General features: G+C 39.4%; 1 protein-coding gene across 1 annotated transcript in view; it reads right to left on the bottom strand.

Annotated features, from left to right (window-relative positions):
- The window catches only part of kcnn3 (potassium intermediate/small conductance calcium-activated channel, subfamily N, member 3), a 76,897-nt gene extending 53,493 nt beyond the window's left edge, over positions 1-23,404 (bottom strand). Inside the window, exons 1-3 of the mRNA XM_077576314.1 lie at positions 22,862-23,404; positions 21,512-22,584; positions 3,917-4,012 (exon numbers count right to left, since the gene is read on the bottom strand). Coding sequence (XP_077432440.1) covers positions 3,917-4,012; positions 21,512-22,555 — 1,140 coding nt within the window. The 5' untranslated portion in view covers positions 22,556-22,584; positions 22,862-23,404. The remainder of the gene's footprint in view (positions 1-3,916; positions 4,013-21,511; positions 22,585-22,861) is intronic.
- Between the last annotated feature and the right edge of the window lie 622 nt (positions 23,405-24,026).

Here is a 24,026-nt window from a genome sequence, read left to right as displayed (position 1 = left end):
CAAGGTCAAAATTGTGTAAATATCGCATGAATGATTCCAGAGCAACTGCTTTAAAATTGGTCATCTTACGACAGAATATTTGTTCTGATTTTACTTTGTAGAAAATTGTTCACGTAGAGGTTTTTAAAGAAAAAACACACACACTAATATAGCTATAAACAATGTGCAATTGCTTGATTGACTGATTTTAGAGTTCTATATCAATTAAAGTGGAAAAATGTAAACGTGGCCTTCAGAAAAAAAAGTTTGGACACCCCTGATTTAAAACGTTCAACAATTCAACGTAACAAAATGAGCTGTCAAACTGCCTGGCTCAGCCGGTCCATTTGTCTGGTAAAGGGTAACATCGAACCACAGCTTTTTCACACTTCTGTCTCATGTGGCCTTGTACCTTGCCTCAGACAAAATATTTGCAGCTTGGGAGTACATAACTCGGGTTAAAATTTTTATTGCCAAGACTCTGGAAATGTTCAGCACGAATGACTCCAAGATTGCTTTGGTCCATAAGTAATTTTAAAGTAATTAGTTACTTTAAAAATAGTAACTAAACAAGTAATTAGTTACTTTAAAAATAGTCAATAATAAAGTAATTTAAAAGTTATTAGTTACTTTAAAAATAGCCACTAATAAAGTAATTTAAAAGTTATTAGTTACTTTAAAAATAGCCAATAATAAAGTAATTTAAAAGTTATTAGTTACTTTAAAAATAGTCAATAATAAAGTAATTTAAAAGTTATTAGTTACTTTAAAAATAGTCAATAATAAAGTAATTTAAAAGTTATTAGTTACTTTAAAAATAGTCAATAATAAAGTAATTTAAAAGTTATTAGTTACTTTAAAAATAGTAATTAAAAAAGTAATTTAAAAGTAATTTATTACTTTAAAAATAGTAATGAATAAAGTAAAAAATAATTAGTTACTTTAAAAAGTGGATAACATTGAGTCAGCCCTAGTTAAAACATCCGTATGTGTGTACCTCGCCTTCAGGTTACGTTGCAGGTGAATTGCTCAAATGACCCATTCATGTCTAGACTGATAACATCCCCCAAACGCAGCCACACTTTCCTGAACCCCTCCTGCGATTTCATCAAACAGAATCATATCAGGAAAGGACAGAATGTTATCTCTCCCTCTCTCTCATCACCGCAGCTTCTTCATCCCCCCCGTCACGTGCAGCCTCCAGCGCGAGCGTGGGCGGACGTCGCCAAAAAGCCTTCATTTATTATTTTATCAATGAATCCCGTTCCACCCGAATGCACCGCATGTACAGCACACGGCAGTAATGGACTTTTCGAAAGCGGCTACCGTATGATGTCATGTAAGCAAGTCACGGCATTAAACTAGCATGAGGGCTGGATGGATGATTGTGGTTTAGCTTGATGGGGAGTAATAGCTGGTCTGGGGGGCACTCACGGCTTCCCGCAAGGCTCGCATAAATAGTCGATGTGCAATGAATGATGAAAACACGGGACCGATGAACACGCTACTGTTGCATTAGTCAAAGCAACCGAATCACATACGGTGAAGCATGAAGGCGCACGTGATCGATTGTTGCGATTCTAGCTAGCGCGTGCAAAGCCGTGTCGAGCGTTTGGTCGATCTCGCTGCGGCGGCCATTAATGGCATTAATTGGTGAGGCGGACGCACACCTGGGCCCCCGATTGCAGGAAGGCGCCCGAGGGATGGAATGCATTAGTATGGGAATAGACCTGTATAGGAACAGCTGGGCTTACATCCTCTAATACCGACACTTGGCAGGGTTAGCACGTCATAACACAAGAAACCTTTTTGGACACACTGAACTTTTTCGTTGTCATGATGCAATTTGTATCGATCACACTGTAGCAACCACATTTGGCAGATTACATTTAAAATGGATGCCGTGCACCTCACGATAAGGCGCTTCAATCATATGATGGCTCACAGCCAAAAATAATGATACAACTATGATTAAATTGCTATCGTAAGACAAACTTATTATAATATTACATTCATATATATCCCAATGATATCTAGCTATATTTTCTTTATGACTTAATTAGGGTCCAGACCAGCAACCTTTTCTGTCGAAAGAGCCATTTTAGGCCAAATAAATACCCCAAAAAATCTGTCTGGAGCATCAAAACATTTAAACAATATGATGAACGAAACAGTGTGTTGGTGTCTCGTACTGAGGGCCCAAGAGCTGCACCATTATTAATAAAAAATTGTAATTTAAATGTAAAATTGTAATGTTTCATATTTCATTTTTCATACATTTTTAGACTTTTCTGCCTGTCTGTCTTTTTGGCAAATTTATGGACATATGGTAAATTTCTGACTCACCTTCTTTTTTGGGACATTTTATGGCCATTTTAAAAATAAAATAAAAATTGGGGGGGTTGGTTGTACATGTTATGGTAATTTTTGAGATTTCTTTTGTTTTTGGACATTTTATACTTACATTTTAAACTTTTCTTTACTGCCTTTAAAAAAAAAAGAATTCTGACTTTTTGGGCAATTCTTAAGACATGTTATGGTACTTTTCTGACGCCTTTTGTTTTTGGACATTTTATGGTGACTTTTCAACATTTTCCTTTCTGCCTTTTTATTAAATTCTTTGACTTTTTTTTGCAATTTCATGTAATTTTTATGGTAATTTTCTGCTTTTCCTTTTTGGACACTTTATGGTCACCTTTTAGACATTTTTAGGTAATATTGCTCCCGTTTTCGAACAATTACAAAATTTGGACTCTGATATTTTTTGAATATTTAATTATTCATATTTTATCAAAAGTAATTCATTTAAAAAGATTTTATCTTAATCTCTAATAAAAAATATGTAAAAAAAAAAAAAAGTTGCTTTTTTTATTTTTTTAAGAAATCCACAGGGAGCCACAGGAGAGGGACTTAAGAGCCACATGTGGCTCCAGAGCCGCAGGTTGCAGACCCCTGGTCCGGACTATTCATGATCACATTCCCACCAATAGGCATTTAAAAGTAATCAAAGAACCAAACATACAGGTAGACCAAATAAATGAACTGAGGCTCAAAACTAGAACCTCAGAAGTGCAAAGCAGATTTGCTAACCTCTAAATTCACCGTATATATGTATATAATGTAAGAGAAATAAGTAAGAAGTGTAATGTAAAATCCAGACCAAAAGCATATTACTTAGTTAAGTTGTTCATCGAAAACACTTTAAACAGTTTTCGTTAACTACAATAACCTTCATCCTACTTTTAAAACGAAGTAACTACATTATGGAAGGCGGAGACTTTTTCCAATTTTGCAGATTGTATGGCGCCCCCTAAAGGCCACCCCTAGCATTTGCTAATATTTCCTACTTGACAAGTAGCCCAAGCATTAATCAGCCAATATGATCTCTTTTAAAATGGGCCATTTTTTTGGGGGGGGGAGGGGTATTTTTTTTTTTGCAGATTCTCTTCTTTTTTATGAATGAATAAATAAATGAGTGTACATAAGAAAAATATATTGAAACATAAAAAAAAAACGTTTTTTGTAGATTTTTCCCTGTCGGGAAGTTAAACAAATACTAAAGGACATTATAATTTAAAAAGGCCAAATGTTAATGGGACAAAAAATAAGTTATTTTATTTATTATATATTTTTAATGAATTGGTTATTCGAATTTGACTCATTACTAATATCAGACTCGGTCTAAAAAAAAAATCCAAAACGGTCAGGCCCGAATGGTAATTATTTATTTTTAAATGAAGGCAACGTCCTATTTGGCTAAATAAATACTAACTGTATGTATTAAAACTAAGCATTACCCTGATATATACTGTGCAGCACCTAACGTGGTATCCAGTGAGTTTTCCAGAGCAAACAATCTTCTGTTTGCGACAAAAGCAAATGAAGCCGCAAATGATGCCGAATCTATCGCTTGCCATGAGCGAGTGAGTCATTTTACCTGAACCTCCCGTGCGTGATAGGCGATGATGAGGCCCAGCAGGATGACTGTCGACAGGCTGATCAGACACTTCAGGGCCAGAGAATACATGGAGCTCTGCGGGGAAAGACACAAGGCTGCAGTCCGAGGAGACAACACACACATCACAAAAAGCAGACAAAAAGATGCTCCCCTTTTACATATCGGGTCACAATCGGGCGATCCGTTTCCCCTGCCAGAGGCCGACATTTACCAAACTGATTTTCAAAGGCTGAGCTGAAGTATTGCACCCCGTCAATAACCCTCTGCTGTGGAGCTTTAAATCTTCTGCTTGTCTGCTTTCACAGGGCTTATAATCAATGCACCGGGGAACTTTCAATCAATTCAACTCATCGCACTTCTGGGGCTTCCTTAACCCTCCCTCACCTCACGCATGCACACTGGACCGGACTCCACACCTACACACACACCAACACGCCACTCCTGAAAATTTAAAGGAGTTAACTTTATTCGATGTATTTATTTTAAACATTAGATTTTGTTTTAATTTGGTTTAACCGGGTAAAAATGTTTGAAAATGAATTCTTTTTTTCTTTTTTTTTTTTAAATACATGACCTGAACAAGAAGTCCAACAAATAAAACAACAGAACACTACAATACTATAAAAACAAAAAGAGAGAAGGAAACTTGTGTTCATGTTAACAGGAACAGGTGTCAACTATAATATCCTGAATCTTGTTTGAATAGGCATGCTAACATTTGCATGCTAATTATGAATAATGCAGCAATATCATATAGTAGTCTATTTTATACATATATGTATATAATTATATAAGTAGGCCCCAAAGTGTTTAAAAAGTTCACTCTAATAAAAGTAGATAAATAAACAAAAGGAGAGAAGGAAACTTGTGAAACTGTAATATCCTGAATCTTGTTTGAATAGGCATGCTAACATTTGCATGCTAACATTTGCATGCTAATTATGAATAATGCAGCAATATCATATAGTAGTCTATTTTATACATATATGTATATAATTATACAAGTAGGCCCCAAAGTGTTTAACAAATTCACTCTAATAAAAGTAGATAAATAAACTGTCAATTACAATAATTCATTGTTCATTTGCTTTTATTTTAGCGTAAACCTACTGTGCGACCAAAACATTTATGTCTAATAAATTGACTATTGTTTGTTGTAATACAGATTCATTTATCGCTTGTGCTTGTTAAAAAAACACACACAAAAATAATCACATATTAAATCACAATCGTAATTATGAGAGGCAAATAAAAATAAAAATAAATAAAAAATATTTAAAAAAATATTACAAAATAAATAAAATAAAAAAATGAAATAAAATTACATTCTTTTTGAAAATCGTTCTCTTCCTGCAGTGCAGTTCTACTCAACAGCAAACTACAACCCCGTATCATTCCATTACGTAATACCACTCCGGAAGCATCAATCAAATCTCAGCATATTATTTTTCCGACTTATCATTTTGGCTCTCCAGTTGTTTTCAAGGGTTTCTTTCTGCATTTCCTCACTCAAGAAAGCATCCTCGGCAGAAGCGGGATATCATGACTCCAATTCAATGCGATTAGAAATGAAAAACATAAGTACTATAAGTAGGTTTTGAAAAATTCAATTTATACAGCGGCAAGATATAAATGACAAGTGCATTTAAGTGTGGTTGCCGTGGCAACAGCGTGAATGTTTTTCACTCCATCAGGTGGACTACAGTAAGGCTCGGTGAACCGTAATAAAAGAAGTGGGCATTAAAGATTTAAGCTCTTTTTCTCTTGTAATGAGCTGCCATGACTTAAGAGCATTAACACTCTACAAAGTGTGTGGATACATAAATATATTTACAGAATGTGCATTCATATGAACTCATTCACTGCCATTGACGGCTGTAGACGTCAAAAATTCATTTGAACTATTTCTATTAGTTTAACATGTTTTCCCATTTTTCTTAAGAGTATGAAAACCTAGAAGAAACTAGTGAAGTCATGCGATTAATTTTGATTAAAAATTTTAATTTCTTGACGCTCCTAATTTTGAATAATCTTTTCTTTAAAAAAAAAGAAAAAAGAAATGATTATTAAAAAAATAAGGGCGTCATTATTTTTGTAATTAATCGCATGACTTCACTAGTTAACTCACAATTAATCACAAATTTTATATCTGTTCTAAATGTACAATATTTTTTTCTAGGTTTTTATTCTCTTGTTAACAAAAGTGTGTGTGTGGGGGGGGGGGGGGGGGATGCTAGACTAATAGAAAAAGTTCAAATTAATTTTTGACATCTATAGCCGTCAATGGCAGTGAATGAGTTAAACACTAATCAAAGAGGTTGTGGGTTTGAATCTCAACTGCGGCCTTCCCATGTGGAGTCGGAATATTTTGTGCTTGTGAGGGTTTTGCCAGACGACATGAGGAAACAGCCGCATCCCTTTGGCCTACTAACACCTGCACACACACAGCTGGACATCGCATCTTAATAGTTTTTCTTTTTAATATCCAATTTATCTTCCGAGCCTGCAGTTGTTGCGACGTCAGCACAGAGCACGATCATACTCAAAAAGTTAATTTTGAGCAAACCCTCGCAGATAGATTTAGCACACTCCAGGGTGACATTGTGGACGACTGTTGTTTCTCTTCATTAGTTTAACTACTGCACACTGCACAACTACTCGGAGGCTGGAGACAGTGGCGAGATTGCGCCGGCGTGTGCGTGGAATTTAAAGCCCACATTAGCAGGTAAACGCCGAACGACTTGGGATAGTGGCAGTCAAATACAATCATTGATCAAAGTCTTCTCCAAAGGCGTATATCAGGGTGTAATTAGTTGTGGGGGGTCGAAGGCAACAACAACAACAAAAAAAAAAAGACTCCAGCATCATCTCATGCAACTCACGTTTCTCGTCCCAAAAATTTGCGCTTGAACGCATCGCACAAACAACAGCAGATGTCCTGCGACCGAGCGCTGCGGAGAGCAACACGGGCAGGCTTGCTGTAATATTCGAACCTCTCTCACCTCAACCACATAGTTGCTACAAACTGGGTTGGAATGAAATATCTAAATAAATACTGTACTTTGCTTATTTAGCTACATGAGATGGTCAAAATATAAAACAAGGGTTATTAATAGTCTAGTGGTTTAGGACCGTTCTGAGTTCTTTGAGTTTTAAGAAGTGAGACATTTGTGGATTTGGAATAAATTAATGCAAATATAATTGATCTCAATGGGGATTTTCTTTTTAAAAATGACCACACATACTCAGCAACTATTTTGTCACCCTGCCTTACTTATCACATCTGAATTTCCACCTCTTTGCTCCTCCCTCTCTGCTGCTCGGAGACAGGCTAAGTGGCAATGAGCAAAAAGAGCATTCGGTATTGAGTGACCCAAGAACTCAAGGGGGACGACATGCACTTGAAAATCCTACTTTGAAACCCTAATCATAGTTTAAAACCCAACTTTTAAACCCTAAGCCGACTTTAAACTCCCAGCCATTTTCACTGAAGCAACCCCCTTTGCTCGCCGCTGTTTTACTGAATTTGGCTGATTTTGCAAGGTCCACAGAATATTCTGTTCTATTGCTATAAAAAACATGGAACCTACCAAAAGAAAGATTATCTTGTCTTTCATCAGGAAAAAAAAGTATATTTCTTTCTCTTGCTGTTTTGCAGCATTAGGGGGGGGGGGGGGGGGGTTGCAACATGGCCATGGTTAATCTCTTATACTCTGGTGCCGTTTTGTAATAACTACCATTGCTTTAATCATTCTCTCTTCAGAAACTGCACCAAAGCCCTCACATAAAAAACGTATAAATACGTCTTTGGGAGCATGGTATTAAAATAGAACATATTTATACATTTTTGGGAGGAAATGAGTTAAAACCCTAACCTTCATTTAAATCCTAATTTGAAACTCCAATCCTACTTTAAAACCTACTTTGAAATCATAACCTTACACTCTAAAACCCACCTATGGGTCAAAAATGGACCGATCCTCTACTTGGGTTAATTTGACCCAACTTTGAGTCAAGAAATGGGTCTTTTAGTATATAAAAAAAAAAAAAACTCATGAATATTGGTCAGTATTGACGTGGACGAAAATAAAAGTGGCGTTACTTGAAGGTGTTCACGTACCACACGTCTCGCCATTTTATCCACAAGTACGTATGAAACTTTAAATATGGTTAAGTATTGAAGTAAAACACAATACTGTATATGGAAATGCGTAATGACTTGAGCAAATCCCGATAAAAGTTCCGAGCTGTACTGTTCGATGTATACAGCCTCAATCGATTGCAACCTTTGATGACAGACAAACGTTGGCGCACGTTTTGCCAAAACAACCTCGCCGCCGTGGCTACTTCAGGTGTAATGTAACGCTTACTGCCCGAGTCCAAACGTCACGCGAAGGCACACTCAGAGTCTTAATTTAGTCGCTGACTACTGAGTCTCCCTCATGAGGTGATTAAGCACAATCTGCATTGGTTCATGAATATATATTGCGAGTCAGTGTCCTGGAAAATAGAGTGTGTCAGTGTGTTATCGTGTCTATTGCGGCGCACCCAAAATGTGTGTGTGGACCCAAATAAGTGGAGATGCAGCTGTATGTCAACACACACAAGCTTGCCGAACCTTCATTTTTATGTCACTCGTAATATGGGCATAATATTTTTATTAACTGATTCAAACTGATTATGTGGGATTTATGGCCAATTCATTAAGTCTGGGAGCAAATGAGGGGAAATGGAGCGCACTTCTTGGCTACAACCAACAGAGGTGCTCTTCATTCAGACTTAACTAGCTCACTTGATAAAGAAATTGCCCAAACATAGTCCACATAACAATAGTTGGGTCAAACATAACCCAAATTGGATCAAAAAGGGATTGACCCCTGTGTAAAACAAAACAATTTTTTTTTGGGGGGGGGGGGTATGTACAAAAAGCAAAAAATTTTGGGTTGTGAGTTATTCATTTGACCCAACTTATGGGTTAAATGAACTTTTAAATAAAAAATTAAAAACTCTGTAACTCAAAAAGTTTGTTCAGTTTGACCTATTTTTGACCCAACTGTTTTCAGAGTGCAGTTATAGTTTTGGATTTTTCATCATAGTTAGCTTCAATTACATTTTGACTTTTGTTTATTAAATTCAGTTAGTATTAATGAATTGTTAACACAGGTTAGTTCGTTTTTATTAGTCTTTTATTTTTTGTTTTTAGTCTTAGTTTTTTAAATGTAATATTTGTCTAGTGCAAAAAAAAAAAATCAGGTGACTAAATATTGTGTAAATAAATAAATTAAACTACAAAAAAAAGATCTTCCATCTTCTGCACAGACATTCGGCAATACCAAAATAAACATATTTAAAATGAAACCAGAAAGTTTATGTATGAAATTAACTGACAAAGTCAAAAACTAAGGCAATTTTTACTATAATTATAATTAGTTTTATAAACATAAGATCTAGTTTCAGTTTGCTATATATTTTTTTAAAGCACTCTCAATTTTATTTTATTTAGTTGTTTATTCCGGTTTAGTTTTTGTTATTTTGTTTGTTATAATAACTAGGGATGGGCGAGTACCGATACCAGGGATGGGTATTGGTGCAGCCTATTTTTGGATATTGGTACTTTTGTCAGGAAGTAGAAATTAGAAACATAGAAAATTGCCATTCATTTTTTGTAATTATAAGGGAAAATGCTATATTGGAATATACTGTATAGTTGTTTGAGTTTCTTATATGATATGGAATAGAAACCTGGATTGGCCCCTCCTAAGAGTTCGAACCCAGATCTTCTCGATTGTATGGCAGACCACAATGTTAACCATGCCATGACAATTTTTTAAGAATTTGTCAAAAATGCAATTAATCAATAAATAAAATCTCTCATCTGATGAAAAATCTTATACTGTGACAATAAAAGAAACCATAACAATGGATTGATTGAATTTTTTCCACTTGTTGCAAGGAAGTGTAGTCAAAGACTGCATTTTAGGACAGTACGCAGCATATAATTCACAGTGAAGTGAGTTATTCGTGAGTGGTTGTCGTTCTGGGCCAGCGCGCAACACTTAGGCTGATTTTTGGCTCAAAGCTCAAGCTGTCGTCTGCTTTTTATTTCCCTGTTTTCCTGTCTCACTCTCCCCCATTGCAAACATCTCATTTGTGCTCACTGGAGCAAAGTGGCTGCAAAGGAAGCGCCGCTTGTCTTGTTAATGAGAAAAATACCGAGCTCAGCGGCCTGACTGTAAACACACTGTCACACCAGCGACTTGCAACCTTATTTTCATGTTATTTCCTCTCTCGCTCTGTTTAGCTGTTTTTAAGGTAAAAATCAGTTTGGGGTCTGTAGGAGTCACCCGGATGCTATTTTAAGTCTAAGGTGGGTAGAAGCGGGGAAAATGTATTTATTATAGAAGCAGTATTCACTCTTTGGATATTTCATTTCTGCATGACAATATTATCAGATTCAGGACAAGAAATGTATTTTTTTTTTTTTACATGTCTGTATAAAGATAATGATGATCACTTTTGATCGACAATGTCAGAGATTTGATTAAGGATTGTGTTTGTTATTGTGGTTGCAGTTTGAACTGGTGTACAACTGGACTCCAACAATATGAGGTGCATAGACAGAGGATATAACTAGTCAACACACATTTTCATCTTTTTTGTCTTCTGTCTTAAAAAAAATAAATAAAAAATCTGTCACACGTTTCTCTTTTTTTTTTTTTTGTACTTAGAACATCCAAACTTTATTTGGGCTTTATCAAATGCAGTTTAAACGATGGCGGCGGCGGCGGTGTGCTGACTCCTATTTAACATGAGTTGGAATGTTATAAGAGGGTGTGCGCACTTTTGCAACCACATCATCTCTACATTTGTTGTATTTACTTTTCTTTTTCTTTTTTCAATTGAGTTATACAGGTTATAGGTCACATTAAAATGTAGGGAATGATTTCCTTTGGCATTTGAACAGGGGTGTGTACACTTTTTATATTCGCAGTATATGTACACAGTGTTTTGTATGTACTGGTAATATTTTGGTGGATCGAGGCAAAAATAAATAAATACATAAATATGTAAATATTTTTATTATTATTTAGTTATTTCATTTATATTATGCAAATAACAATAATGTAAATACATACATAAATAAATATCATCAGTACTAAAAAAATGAAGACAATTATAATACATGTAATAACATACGCTACATATATGTAATATAATTAGGATCTCATATACAATTAATAATACCTCTTTGACAGTGTCAATCAAAATTGTGCATTATTGAAGTTTTGACACGTTTTATCCCGAATCCCGAATCGGCATGGCAACAAGACACCCTGTTCTTATTACGCAACGTGGCATTTGTATAATTTGCAGCCTGCCGCTTTAAGGTCAACCGAATCGCACATGGTTTGTGTGTTCTGAGTGCACAGAACATGAATAGCTCGCATCATCTATTATATGAACTTGCACTGACGGCTGCAAGTGTTTCAATAGTCTCGGTGGGGTTGCCAGGCAACCCGTCAATAAGCTTTAAAGGTGTAAATCATCGCCCCAAAAAATAAACACGGCTGAATTGAAAGGGAGTTAAGTTTTTGTTTGAGGATGTTGTGACTTAACATAAATAACATCGACGATGTCTATAAAGCTCATAACATCCAGACAAAAGTATTGGGACACCCATCACTCAAGAAAGGAAATAAAAATACAACAAAATATGGAGTTGCAACTTGGTAGAGGGTCAAAGGTCAAACCAAATGCATTCAAGTATGCCTTCATGGACCACAAACGGGGCTTCCCCAAAGCACCAAAAAGTCTTAAGATAAGATTCAGGGAGACCTAAAGGAGGTAAGCCCAATCTGTGACTGATCAATTAATTGATTACGAGGGGTGACCAAAGACTTTTGTCCCACAAATAAGAGTTCCCTTTACTGCTAAGCCAAGTGCGTGTAAGTGTAAGTAAGTATTGATCGACATCTTGCTGGACAGCATGCAGTGATAAAAATGTTTTTTTTTTCTTCTGTGAGCAGTCCAGCAACACACCTTTTCACTATCTGATACCAGCCCATGTCTAGCTAGCTCCACAGGTATTTAGAATTTTATACCTCTATACATCACCACAATGGATTTGAAATACATTCAACGTGTGATTGAAGTGTAGCCTTTCACAAAATATGTCACGTTCAAGTACCATATAATGGAAAGGGCAACCATTTTTCAAGACGGCTAAAGTGGATGATTGCAGAATCGTTTGTGAGGAAAAAAAGCACTTCTCCACCAGCTTTGGTCAAAAATACTCGGGAGAAGGTTGTCAAAATGTACAATCGAGGGTTGCACGCATGAATGTAAATAGAGAGTGTGAAAACCACAAATTGTGTAAACAAAGAAAAAATCCACTGTTCAGATACTTTGGAGAGGAAAAACAAGGTCAACGTGAATTACAATCATGGGAAGGTAAGTAAGAAGATAAGAATCATGAGCCAAACATGTTATGGCATTAGCAGCCATAACAAGACCGCTAATGGAACATGCTCTCTGGTGTTTAGCGATGATGTAACAAGATGAATTGTGATGTGTATAGGACCGCTGTATACTGTACTATCTGCTAGCATTCAACCTAATGGTGCTAAACTAATAGGACAGATGGATACTGACTGTGAAAGCAACTCACTATTACTACCGGACAGGAACATTCTCAGGTTAGCTTAGCGCAAGCTAACTGCTACGACACAAATGGAATTAAAACTTTACCAAAAGTGTTGTGTTTTTTTTTAAACGATAGCGTAAAGTACATCTAGTCGCCCATTCCAATGGGCAGAAGTGTAACATCTTAAAGATCAGTCCCGTTTTATGTCATATCCATTGTGATGACTTAGCAGTATTGTAAGTTACATATGCTGGAACAGCGGGAAAATGTCCTCGTCAAAAAGCGTCACTTTTTTTAAATGACATTGATATAGACAAAGGCGATAAGTGTTTGATTACATGTGCTGCTGCTGATGAATATGAATGTGAGTACGTGCGATTGCGTCGGAATGATTTAGCCTTGAGGCTCTCTTCCTGTCAAAGTGGCGCTTTCTTGCAATCAGTCTCCAGGGAAACAGGCGCGAGGCAGAAAGGCCGTTGTCACCTTAGCCGGATACAATCGCACGCGCGCGCACACAGAAATGTTTTCATCGCTTCAGAAGACTGAAATTAAACTCAAACTTGACTTTCCACCACGCTCCAACTAAAAGAGTTACATCACAAGAACCAATGTCAACACACATACACACTATTCCATATAAAAGAACGAGAAAGAAAGGACGGTGACAATGAGGAGAGGCGGCACACGACCGGCTACTTTAATTCCCTGCCGGTTTTGGTGGAAGCTACTGGAAGAAAGAGCCGGAAAAGGTCGCCCGGGAAATGTCTGCCAGAAATGTCATGGACGCAGGGGTGTGGTTAAGGGAGGCAATGAGGGCAGTCTGCTGGGGTGGAAATGACACCTGCACCCTTCACCACCCCCTTGGGAAGATGGAGACATATTTAGGATCCCGCAGGGGAGGAACATAAGCACCATCTTTAAGCGTGGAGAAGAAGACTATGAGACGACTAATCGCCATCTCCACACAGTGAAAGATCATCCTTATAGTCACGTAGCTCCCAAGACGCATACAACATTGTGGAATGCCATGTCAACACCTACTAAAACACAAATGGCCATTAAACGCCATTTTTGACCAATCACAAACTGCTTGTAATGTTTGCATTTCACCTATTAGTGAGACATTTGACTCAACATTGTGGAGCGACCACATGTCAACGCCTACTACAAAACAAATCGCCATTAAACGCCATCTTTGATCAATCACAAGCTGCTTGTAACGATTGCATTTTAAAGGCTTATTTTAAGTCGTTTAGTGATTTTCTTTGACTCAGATGTGTGGTTGCTCCACAACGTTGTGTGCATCTGTGTATATATTCCAGGGAGTCATTTAACTTGTTGATTCCCTTTGTAGTATTAAAGATGATATTACGTTATATTACTATTTATAGTTATAGTTATACTACTATTACAACTGTGTGATTGTCACACACATGGGCCAAACATTTGGCTTGCTGACTGGAAAATCAGGACGGGACCTGCGTAAAATTGGGATCAAACGAGGCTGGCAAAATTTGCTAGGAATCCTCACACAAGGCTCAAAATGGGGCTAACCGGGTTAAGCATCAAAGTTAATGGTGTGTATAAAATACATCTTTTCTTTTTTTTTAATAAAGCTTGTTTTCTACATTTTTGGGGAGTCCAAAATAAGTGATTTGAATGAAACAAAAAATTACTTAAAAATGGAATAAGGTAGTCTTTCATTTGGTAGTTCACAATACTCTGTGAGTCTTGTTAGAATGCTCTAAATTAGCTGGATTGTAGTCGTGCCCTTACTGTAAAGGGTAAATAACTAGTAAGTCATTTTCATGGATTCTTTTTATGAGGAAAAACACTCGTCATAGCTCCACCAAACACACACACACACACACACACACAGGTTGGTTTTACTATCTTTGTGGGGCCATCTCATTGACATAATACATTTCCTAGCCCCTCCCCCTAACCCCAACCATCAACAACGATTGCCTACCCGTATTCCTTACCCTAACCTCAACCATAACCCAATTCAAACCTAAACTCTAAAACCAAGTGTTGACCCTCAAAAAGAGGTCCAAACTTGTGGGGCCCAGCAAAATGGCCCCACATGGACGGGTGGGCCTCACAACTCTGTGAAATCCCAAAATGTTGGCCCCACTATGTAACAAAAACAAGACCACACACACGCACACAACAGCAGCAGCCATCTGTACAGTATGTGTGTATTGACAGGTGACGTTGCCAACAGCTGTGCATTCCCCCAGAATAGCGGCTAGTGTTTCATCAGCGGGCCTGAGACATGTCACGGTGGGCCCGGGGGCCACCGAGGAGCCACGCGGGCCTTCTTCCTGAGACGTATCGATCTGGCAGGCCTCACGCGAGGGTCCCGAGTGTACGTGCAGGTTCGATTAATCTCAGATAGAAACATGTGTCAAACCGCCGAGCTCTCACTTTAAACTGTCGCTGGAAAATCCCGTGATAGAATCTCATAAAAGACGTCTCTTATTTGTGGTGTTTGGCTGCATTTGAAGATGTCGGGGTTCCTGACAGTGAAAAGTGAACCCGGGCCATTTAGACAACTGTAGGCTATAGGGTGGAACAGGAACTCAATAGAGTTTAGACCTCTGCCAAGTCTGAACAATCCTAATTTGGACCAAAACCAAGATCAGATTTTGAACTCAATTTCAGGTAGAATATGATCTGAGTTCATTTCTACTTTTTCTTTTGATTTTTTAAAAAACACTTCTAGAACAAATTATTTCTGTTTCAATTATCTGTATTTTCTATTCGACCATCTTCCAGTAACATGTCTTGTTCAACCTTAGAGGTTCTGTTCTATTCTGCATATGTCGCAGTTAAGCATGCTAAATAAGATTCATGCATTATTCATGAAATTGACGAGAAATGTCCAAAATAAATTGCCCATTGTGCAATAACGAACAAATCAAATTTCTGGAACTTCATAAAAACGAAATGGGCTCTTCCTTAGCCCGTGCCCTCCAGAAAAGATGAATGAAAATCAGTTGTGCCGTTTTGGTGACCGGCAATAAAGCGAGCTGCAAAAACTGCAGACGCACGGCACACAAACAAATCAAGTCAAAGTATTCAAAACCTCCTTTTGTATGAAAAGCCACTATTGTGCCAGAAGGCCCCTTTTTTCCCCACTCATAAATTATGTCACGGTTCAATACTGCAAACTGTGCGAAGGCTCGACAAATAATTGGATAATTAGAACACAGTGTAAGTATCTGCAATCCAAACTTTCTAATTAGCTTCAACTCGTTTAGATGAAGAAGTGATACCGCATGAACACGAGATCAGCTTGGACAAAATATTAGAAACAGCTTTGGGTAAAAGAGCATTATTATCTTCACAAAGACATATATTTGTATTGCGCCTCATTCGATTGTGTGCTCAATTTTGTGCCCGGACCAGTCAGTGTGTGTGTACAGTATTTGCCCTCTTGTAGGGTCATGCACGTGTACACAAGCAAGCAACACACCCTCTTTAGTTCCATTCTTTTTCGTCATCTCTATTTTTGGACACTACTTCGGAGCAGCTGGATTTGCTCAACAACAATACACTTAATACATACATTAAAAAAAAACACACAATTAATACTGTACATTGTGCTCGCATTAATTACGCTCATAATGGCATTGCCTGTTAACACAGACAAATCCATTCATGTCAATAAACAACATAAAATAAGGCAGCATCCATTTGCAGTGCGCCATTTGAGGCGGTGCGTGTACGGGGTGAGCTATTATCAATAATCAATAGTTCAATCATCACCTGTGTGATGGCTCGGAAGGGCTGCTTGAAGCTGCTCACCTCCCATCCAGTTTGCCCGTTTCCAAGCCATCTGTTCCGCTCATTAATCCAGCACGAGTCGAACTAGATCGGCAAACTACAGGCTGTCAGACAAAACTAAAAAAGGAAGAAAACCTCAAAGGAGCTGTTCTTAAATAAACATTTAAGCCATAAATGTGCAAAATATATAGTAATTACGCCAAGACTAATTAATCAGATGGCTTATATTAGCTCTTTTAAAATTAGTCCTTTTTTTTCTCTTTTTTTTTTTTACACATACAGTAGTCCCTGAGCCATGCAGCTCCTAGTGTGCGTAGGAGTGGCATAGCTCATTTGGTAGCGTGGCAGTCTCTCAAGCTAAAGGTTGTGGGCTTGTTCCTCAACCCTTTAGGTCCTTTACTTTTTTATTTTTTTTTATTTTTATAAAATAGTAAAAATTAAGTCAAAATTTCTCCTAGCAAAATATACTTAGAATTTCTGAGTAAAAACATCTTAAAGGGACACTTGACTCATTGAGCCATTTTCAGCAGTAAAAAGTGAATATTTTGTCTATAATTAACGTAGCAACTTCATTATTTTTCATGTACAATTAATACCTTTAAAAACAATTTTTTTTCCACTTGGTGTCGACTAATGATGACATCACCTGTGCTGAGGAAGTAGGTAACAACCAATCATGGCTCAGTTTACTGACCAAACCCAGAAAACAGGTGAGCCATGATTTGTCGTTACCTACTTCCTCAGCACAGGTGATGTCATAGTCGACAGCAAGTGGAAAAAAATAGTTTTTAAAGGTATTAATTGTACAAAAATTTCTCCTTGCAAAATTTACTTACAATTTCTGAGTAAAAAAATCTTAAAGGGACACTTGACTCATTGAGCCATTTTCAGCAGTAAAAAGTGAATATTTTGTCTATAATTAACGTAGCAACTTCATTGTTTTTCATGTGCAATTAATACCTTTAAAAAAAAAAAATTCTACTTGCTATCAACTGAAGATGACATCACCTGTGCTGAGGAAGTAGGTAACAACCAATCATGGCTCAGTTTACTGACCAAACCCAGAAAACAGGTGAGCCATGATTTGTCGTTACCTACTTCCTCAGCACAGGTGATGTCATCATTAGTCGACGCCAAGTGGAAAAAATAGTTTTTAAAGGTATTAATTGTACAAAAATTTCTCCTTGCAAAATCTACTTAGAATTTCAGAGTAAAAAAATCTTAAAGGGACACTTGACTCATTGAGCCATTTTCAGCAGTAAAAAGTGAATATTTTGTCTATAATTAACGTAGCAACTTCATTATTTTTCATGTACAATTAATACCTTTAAAAAAAAAAAAATTCTACTTGCTATCAACTGAAGATGACATCACCTGTGCTGAGGAAGTAGGTAACAACCAATCATGGCTCAGTTTACTGACCAAACCCAGAAAACAGGTGAGCCATGATTGGTCGTTACCTACTTCCTCAGCACAGGTGATGTCATCATTAGTCGACAGCAAGTGGAAAAAAAATAGTTTTTAAAGGTGTTAATTGTACATGAAAAATAATGAAGTTATCAAATTAATTCTGAACAAAATATTTACTTTTCACTGCTGAAAATGGCTCAATGAGTCAAGTATCCCTTTAATAGGTTTTTCATGGGATAGGCAAATTCTCTCATACACATTAAAAATACTTACATTTTCAATACAATACATTTTCACTCTGCTTAGAGTATAGACTGTTTAGAGTAAAATCTACTGATATTTTCCATGGTCTCATTAAAAGTTGGTGTCAGACCAACACCTTCCTACATGGATACTTAATTGGGAATAGATTTATCAATAGGAAGAAAACGCCGGTAAACATGGCACTCGCTATGCTCAAATTCACTGATGTCGATCAATTCTAATTGATCAGCCCGAGCTTTCCCGTTCGAATGTGCGCGGCGGCTTTGCTCATAGCTTAAGATCCTGATTGAGGACTTTTTCATTATTGAGTCCGATCCTCTACACACACAGCTTTTCATTTCTCTCCTCTGATCACCCCGCCCCCCACCCCCGCCCTTCACTTTGACGCCCACTAGAGAAGCAAAAAAAAAAAAAAAAGGATGGTCAAAGAAAGAAATCCAAATAAAGAGACAGTCGGAATAGAAAAGAGACAGAAAGGTTACGAAGAGGCCGACAGGGAGGAAGAAAAGAGACAATGATGTATGAGGAAAAACAATCCAGACTGTGAATTTCCCTTAATGAAAAATAGTCAGAGACGGTCCTAATGTAATGAATGGGGAGTAAAAGCCTGAAATGTGGCGTGATTGTGAGAATGACAGGCCAATATAATCATAACGGCGAGTCTTTGAAACGGCAGATGGAAAACGTCAGACACGCCCACTCGGCCGAATCTCCAGCGGCTACCTGTCCACATCATCCGTCGTGCGATCGCTGATCCATACGTGATGCGCCACGCCGCTGCAAGTAATGCTTCCACTTTATTAGCTGAGCCCCGGCCGACCTTTTGTGCTATGTCACGCTAAAACAAAGGCCGGGACAAGGACACGGGGACGAGCCAAGATAAACAGACAATAGCTACTGGGGGACAATTCATCTTATTACACTCACCATTACGCAGACAAATGAGATGCTGGCCTCCTACTGATAATCTACAATGCCCACCCCTTGTCCTCTTTATCACGGTATGACATCATTGTACGCACACCCCCGGCATCTGACCCCGGGAACTTCATCATACTTCACTCCATCTTCTTGTCATAACCAAAGAGATGCGAAAGTGAGACCTGGATGGATAATTACAAGCAGAAGCATCTGCTCCTGTAATTTCAAGTGACGCACAATGGGGAATACATTTCCCATCATGCAATTCTACAATATTTTATTGGATCTTGCGGAGCAAATATTTTCCACAAAACTTTCCCAGAAGGGCAAAGCCAGTCGATACTGTAGTCTACACCGCAAAAAATAAATAAATAAATAAATTGTTTGCAGTCCTTAAAGCCTGCTGATGCCAACTTGGGGGACGAGGGACAAACTTTCCTCAGCATATGCAAAGTCTCAAGAGTATTCACTCAAGTTTACAACCTCAAAAACAGCATCATCAGGACCGCCCCCCTCATTTGAATAACCTTTCGTCCTGACAGTATGGACAAAAACTACCAAAATTAAAAATAAATAAATGACTAAATAAATAAATGACTAAAAGTTTAAAAAAAAAAATGGATATAAAAAATATAATTAAAAATTAAATACAAATGTAATTATATATATATATAGTGTTTTTTATTTCCATTTATATTTATTTTTGGGATTTAATTTTTGAATTATATTTTTTTATATCAATTTTTCATTTCACTTTTAGTCATTCATTTATTTATTTAGTCATTTATTTATTTTGAATTTTGGCAGTTTTGGTCCGCTATCTTTAATAGCTTTTCGTCTCAAACATCCTTAGATAAGATACCTAAAGTTTGAATACGATTGGATACATTCTCTAGGAGGAGTTTGCAAAATTATGACATCTGTAAAAGGCCAAAAATGGCCCAAAATTCCAAAATAAAGTCAAAATGGCAGATTTTGTTTTAGGATTAGCACATCGCTCCAAAATACTTTTTGTAGGTCTTCAACAGTTATATATACTTTGCAATTTTCACAGGTTTAGTGTTCATTGGAACAATGCTAATTAAACCTTCAAAATGCCAAAGCAACAGTTTGTCGTCTCCAGATTAGGTAAACCCTCCTTAACTCATCCAGACCACCAAGACTTGAGCCTATACAATATTCTCTGGAGCCTTTGCTAAATAAACAGCACCCCAAATTGACCAATCCCAGTTTCTAGGCACTCAGCCTACAACCTAGAAAGCCATCACATGAGAGTATTTCATCCTGATAGCTGGCATTCACAGCATGTCATTGATTCTCTTGTCAGATAACGATGCTTAAAAATGCCAAACCCCAACACAAACTGGCCTATACCAGCCAAGGAAACCTGACCGATATCTTTCTAATCCTGAAACCTACGATCCCCACAACATCTTAAACTCACAGTTTGTATAATGCAACATTTAAGTAATTCATTGGAAATTTACAATTTATTGTAGCTTTCATGTCAATTGTGCATTTAGTTGTCCCTGAAAAGCAGTGAGCAGCAACTATTGGAGTGCCCAGGAACCAAATCCAGACCAGAACTGAATTTAATTTAATCAAACATACTGTAGGCCTACTTTGGTTGTGGAGGAACCAGGAAGTATGTGGCCCCAAATCCAGAGCGACAACATGGGAAAAGTGTCCAAACTCTGCAGGGTTGCCTGGTGGATCCTTCTTCCTTGCTTGTCTTTGAAAAGTAAAACATTTTGATGCCATTTTGACCTTGAAAAAGAAGAGCACTGAACCATTCAACCTACTTATTACACAACCCCAGGTTATCATTCATTTGACACAGTAGTTCGTATCATACTGGCAGCAGAAACATACCAGCAATTCTTTGAAGGGGACATTTAGACAAACAAGTCTTTCGCACTCACATTCACAACTATGAACGATTTAGAGACCTCAATGAACGTTCATGGTCTTTTCAATGTGGGAGGAGTTTGGAGTCCAGATGAAAAACCCACAAAAGCAATGGAAGAAAATGCAAAGTCAGCCAAGAATGGAAGCTCAGGAGCTCGTTTACCTGCCGCTTGTCAAACTGTGGTAGGGTTTTACTCTCTAGACCTCTGGACCATTCCATTTGACTCCGTCCGTCATTCAGCAATCGTCAACAGTCGGGACACCCTTCCGTCATCGCCAATCCGTCAATATTTCAAGCCGAACCGCCAATCTATCATTCGTCGATTGCGCAGCAAAATGATTGCGCGTCAATGTTTCCGTCATTCGAAGGGGGCATCCGTCAATCATCATCAAAATGGGACGTCCGTCATTTACGGATTTACGAATTTATTGACGGACTGACGATTACGTTGTCGGACGAAGACCCACTTTCGTTTGTCAATTTTTCGAAGTTTCCCATCAATCGGTAACAACATGGGCAGCCGTCATTTTCCGTCGATATTGATGGAATGCCCACATTTGCCAAATTCTTCAACCCACATGCTCTGGATATCATCAAGACATGACTGAGCTTAACGAGAACCACATGGTCTCACCTTGGTGTAGACACCCCAGGACAGCTCCGTCTCGATCACCATCACGACAATTCCGAACATCCCGAAGATGAGAGCGTAGTCGCTCAATCGCTTCCTCTTTTCGAACAGCGCCCTGCGATGCCCCAGTTTGTAGCCAATGTTTTGGTTCTTTCGTTTGAGGACCTTGGTGGTGCCGGGCCTGGCCCCGGGTCCCACTGCCCCGGAGCCACTCTGACTGCCGCACCTCCCTGGTTGCGCCCGGCGACTCTCCACCAGGGCGTGGTTCTGGTGGTAGATGGACATCTGGTTAGAGGTGGTGTCGCTGAAATCATATCCTGCCCCCGGGTACGAGTCTTCCTTGGATGATATGACAATCTCTGGGGGGCTCTGGAGGGGCGGTTGATTCGTGGAGGACTGGGTGACCAAGGAGGTAGGAGGGGCTTCTCGCTGCCGGTCGTGACCCCCGGCCGCAGTCGCCCCGGCAACAGCGGAAACCCCGCCCTCTTTGGTTTCGCTGCTGCTGTCCGATTCGATGAGGTTCCGTCGGGAGGCGCTGAGGCGGCTCAGGGGCTTCATGACGCCACCCGTGTACTTGCAGGAGCTCATGGCGATCTCGGTGAACGGGTTGCTGTCCCTGCGGTGGACCAGGGGACTGGCCTGTCTGTGCTTGCACCCGCGCTCCCTCTCGCGATCCATGGAGGGCGAGTGGGAGGAGTAAAAGAGGGCGTTGTAGATAGGCGAGTTGTCCCCACTCAGGCTGTGCTGCGACCCCAAGCAGGAGGAGAGCGGGGTGCTGGTGGGGTGCAGGGCATTGGGGATGGGTGGCGGACCCGCTGTGGACAACTTGGGCAGGGATGAGGGCGTGGCGGCGGGGGACGGCGACGGGTTGCTTCCGTTAAGGCGGCCGAGGCTGGACGGCGCCGTGTGGTTGGAGTGGTTGGACCCCGGACCCTGGCCGCCGGGGACCACGGGGTGAGAGATGCCCGCCAAGGGGAGGAGGAAACGCTGGTCTTCGTCCTCGCTGCCTCCGAGGAGAGCCAGGCTCAGAGAGGGGGGAGGCTCCATGGTCACAGCTGTGACCGTGTACCTCTTGTCTGGTGGAGACAAACAAACAATTACTGCGACGCCTCTGAAGATACAAGAAGCATCAGGTGGAACCAACCTGACACTGAATGAAGGAAATTGGCCACAATCAGGGGAGAAGCAATTACTCATGCACTAGGAAAATTTACGAAAACATGTCAGGTCTGTCAAGTTGTTTGTAGCTGGGAGATGGATGACTCCTGGAGAAGCTTACGTGAGATCCAAAACAATAACCTACTTTTTTAGCGTGACATAACCATGCAGACACCTGCCACGTTTTCTACCTACCTCTTTTCTTCCACTCCCCCAGAGCAGATGTGTTGGATCACTTGGCTGGATGAAGACAGACCACCCCACTTTTTTTCTTTTTCATGTTGTTACAGCCATGCCATCCTCTCTCTTCCTCTCCCTCTCTCTGTCTGTCTGTCTGTGTCTCTCTTCCCCACTCTCGCCTCCGTTCATGAGGCTTCCTCCACAGGTCCACCAACCCGCCTCTCGAGCTTTGCGCACGGCGTCCCGACGCTCCGACGCCCCCTCTCCTCTCCTCCTCCTCCTCCTCCTCCTCCCTCCTCGTTCGACGCGCTTCACTCGGCGTGCTTCCCCATCCCAGGCGAGCCGTCCGCGGGGCCCACGTCGACGTCGCCGCCGGACACTGTGGTCGCTGGCGGACGACAAGCCATGGCGAGATGTGTCACAGTCAACCTGTGGCTTGCGCGCCCTCGTCAACAACAAAAAGCCGCCCGAAATGTGCGCGCGCACGTCAGCCTGAGCCAAGTGATTGAATCCGTGCGCTTCCACTCAATCACGGCTCTGCGTGGACGCGGATGAGCGTCTCTCACTCTCTCCTCCAACTTCTCTCCCTAGCCTCCCCTCCTCCCTCCCTCCAACTCACCCACACCCCCGCGCGCTCCCATTGGATGGAGGCAGAGACGCGCTGGAAACAGGTGGCCACGATCCGTATCCAGTATGTGTGACATGCAATTACACGGGATGGAATATTATATCAGCATCATTTTGTTTCACTGGAATGGAGTCTACCATGCTGGCACATTATCAGATGGATCACTACCGGATTGTAGAGAAGTACAAACTAGCCATGACATTTAAAGTGAAGTACAAATTTCAAGTAATGCAAATAAAAATGAAATCTAATATCATATTTTATGTATGTATATATAACCTGAAAACAGGAAGTTCTTTATTCCAACAGACAGTAATTTTTGCTATCTTATTGAATGTCATTCCTCTTCAATCCTGCTTTTTATTGCCTACAGAAAATAATGGCTGTATAGGTTCATTTTATAATGTACATCTTTGGACATAATTATTTACGTGGACTGTGAGATAAGTTTGTTGATATGGGGGGGAAATGCGATTTGTTTACTGTAGCCTGTAAACAGAGGGAATGTTTTTGTGTTATCAATTGCTTTAACTCTCCCCAAAATATTGTGTT

This window comes from Vanacampus margaritifer, chromosome 9, assembly GCF_051991255.1.
Source record: "Vanacampus margaritifer isolate UIUO_Vmar chromosome 9, RoL_Vmar_1.0, whole genome shotgun sequence".
In the NCBI taxonomy this organism is placed as follows: domain Eukaryota; kingdom Metazoa; phylum Chordata; class Actinopteri; order Syngnathiformes; family Syngnathidae; genus Vanacampus; species Vanacampus margaritifer.
Note: the sequence above shows the minus strand (reverse complement) of the source record. Positions and strands in the feature narration are given on the sequence as shown.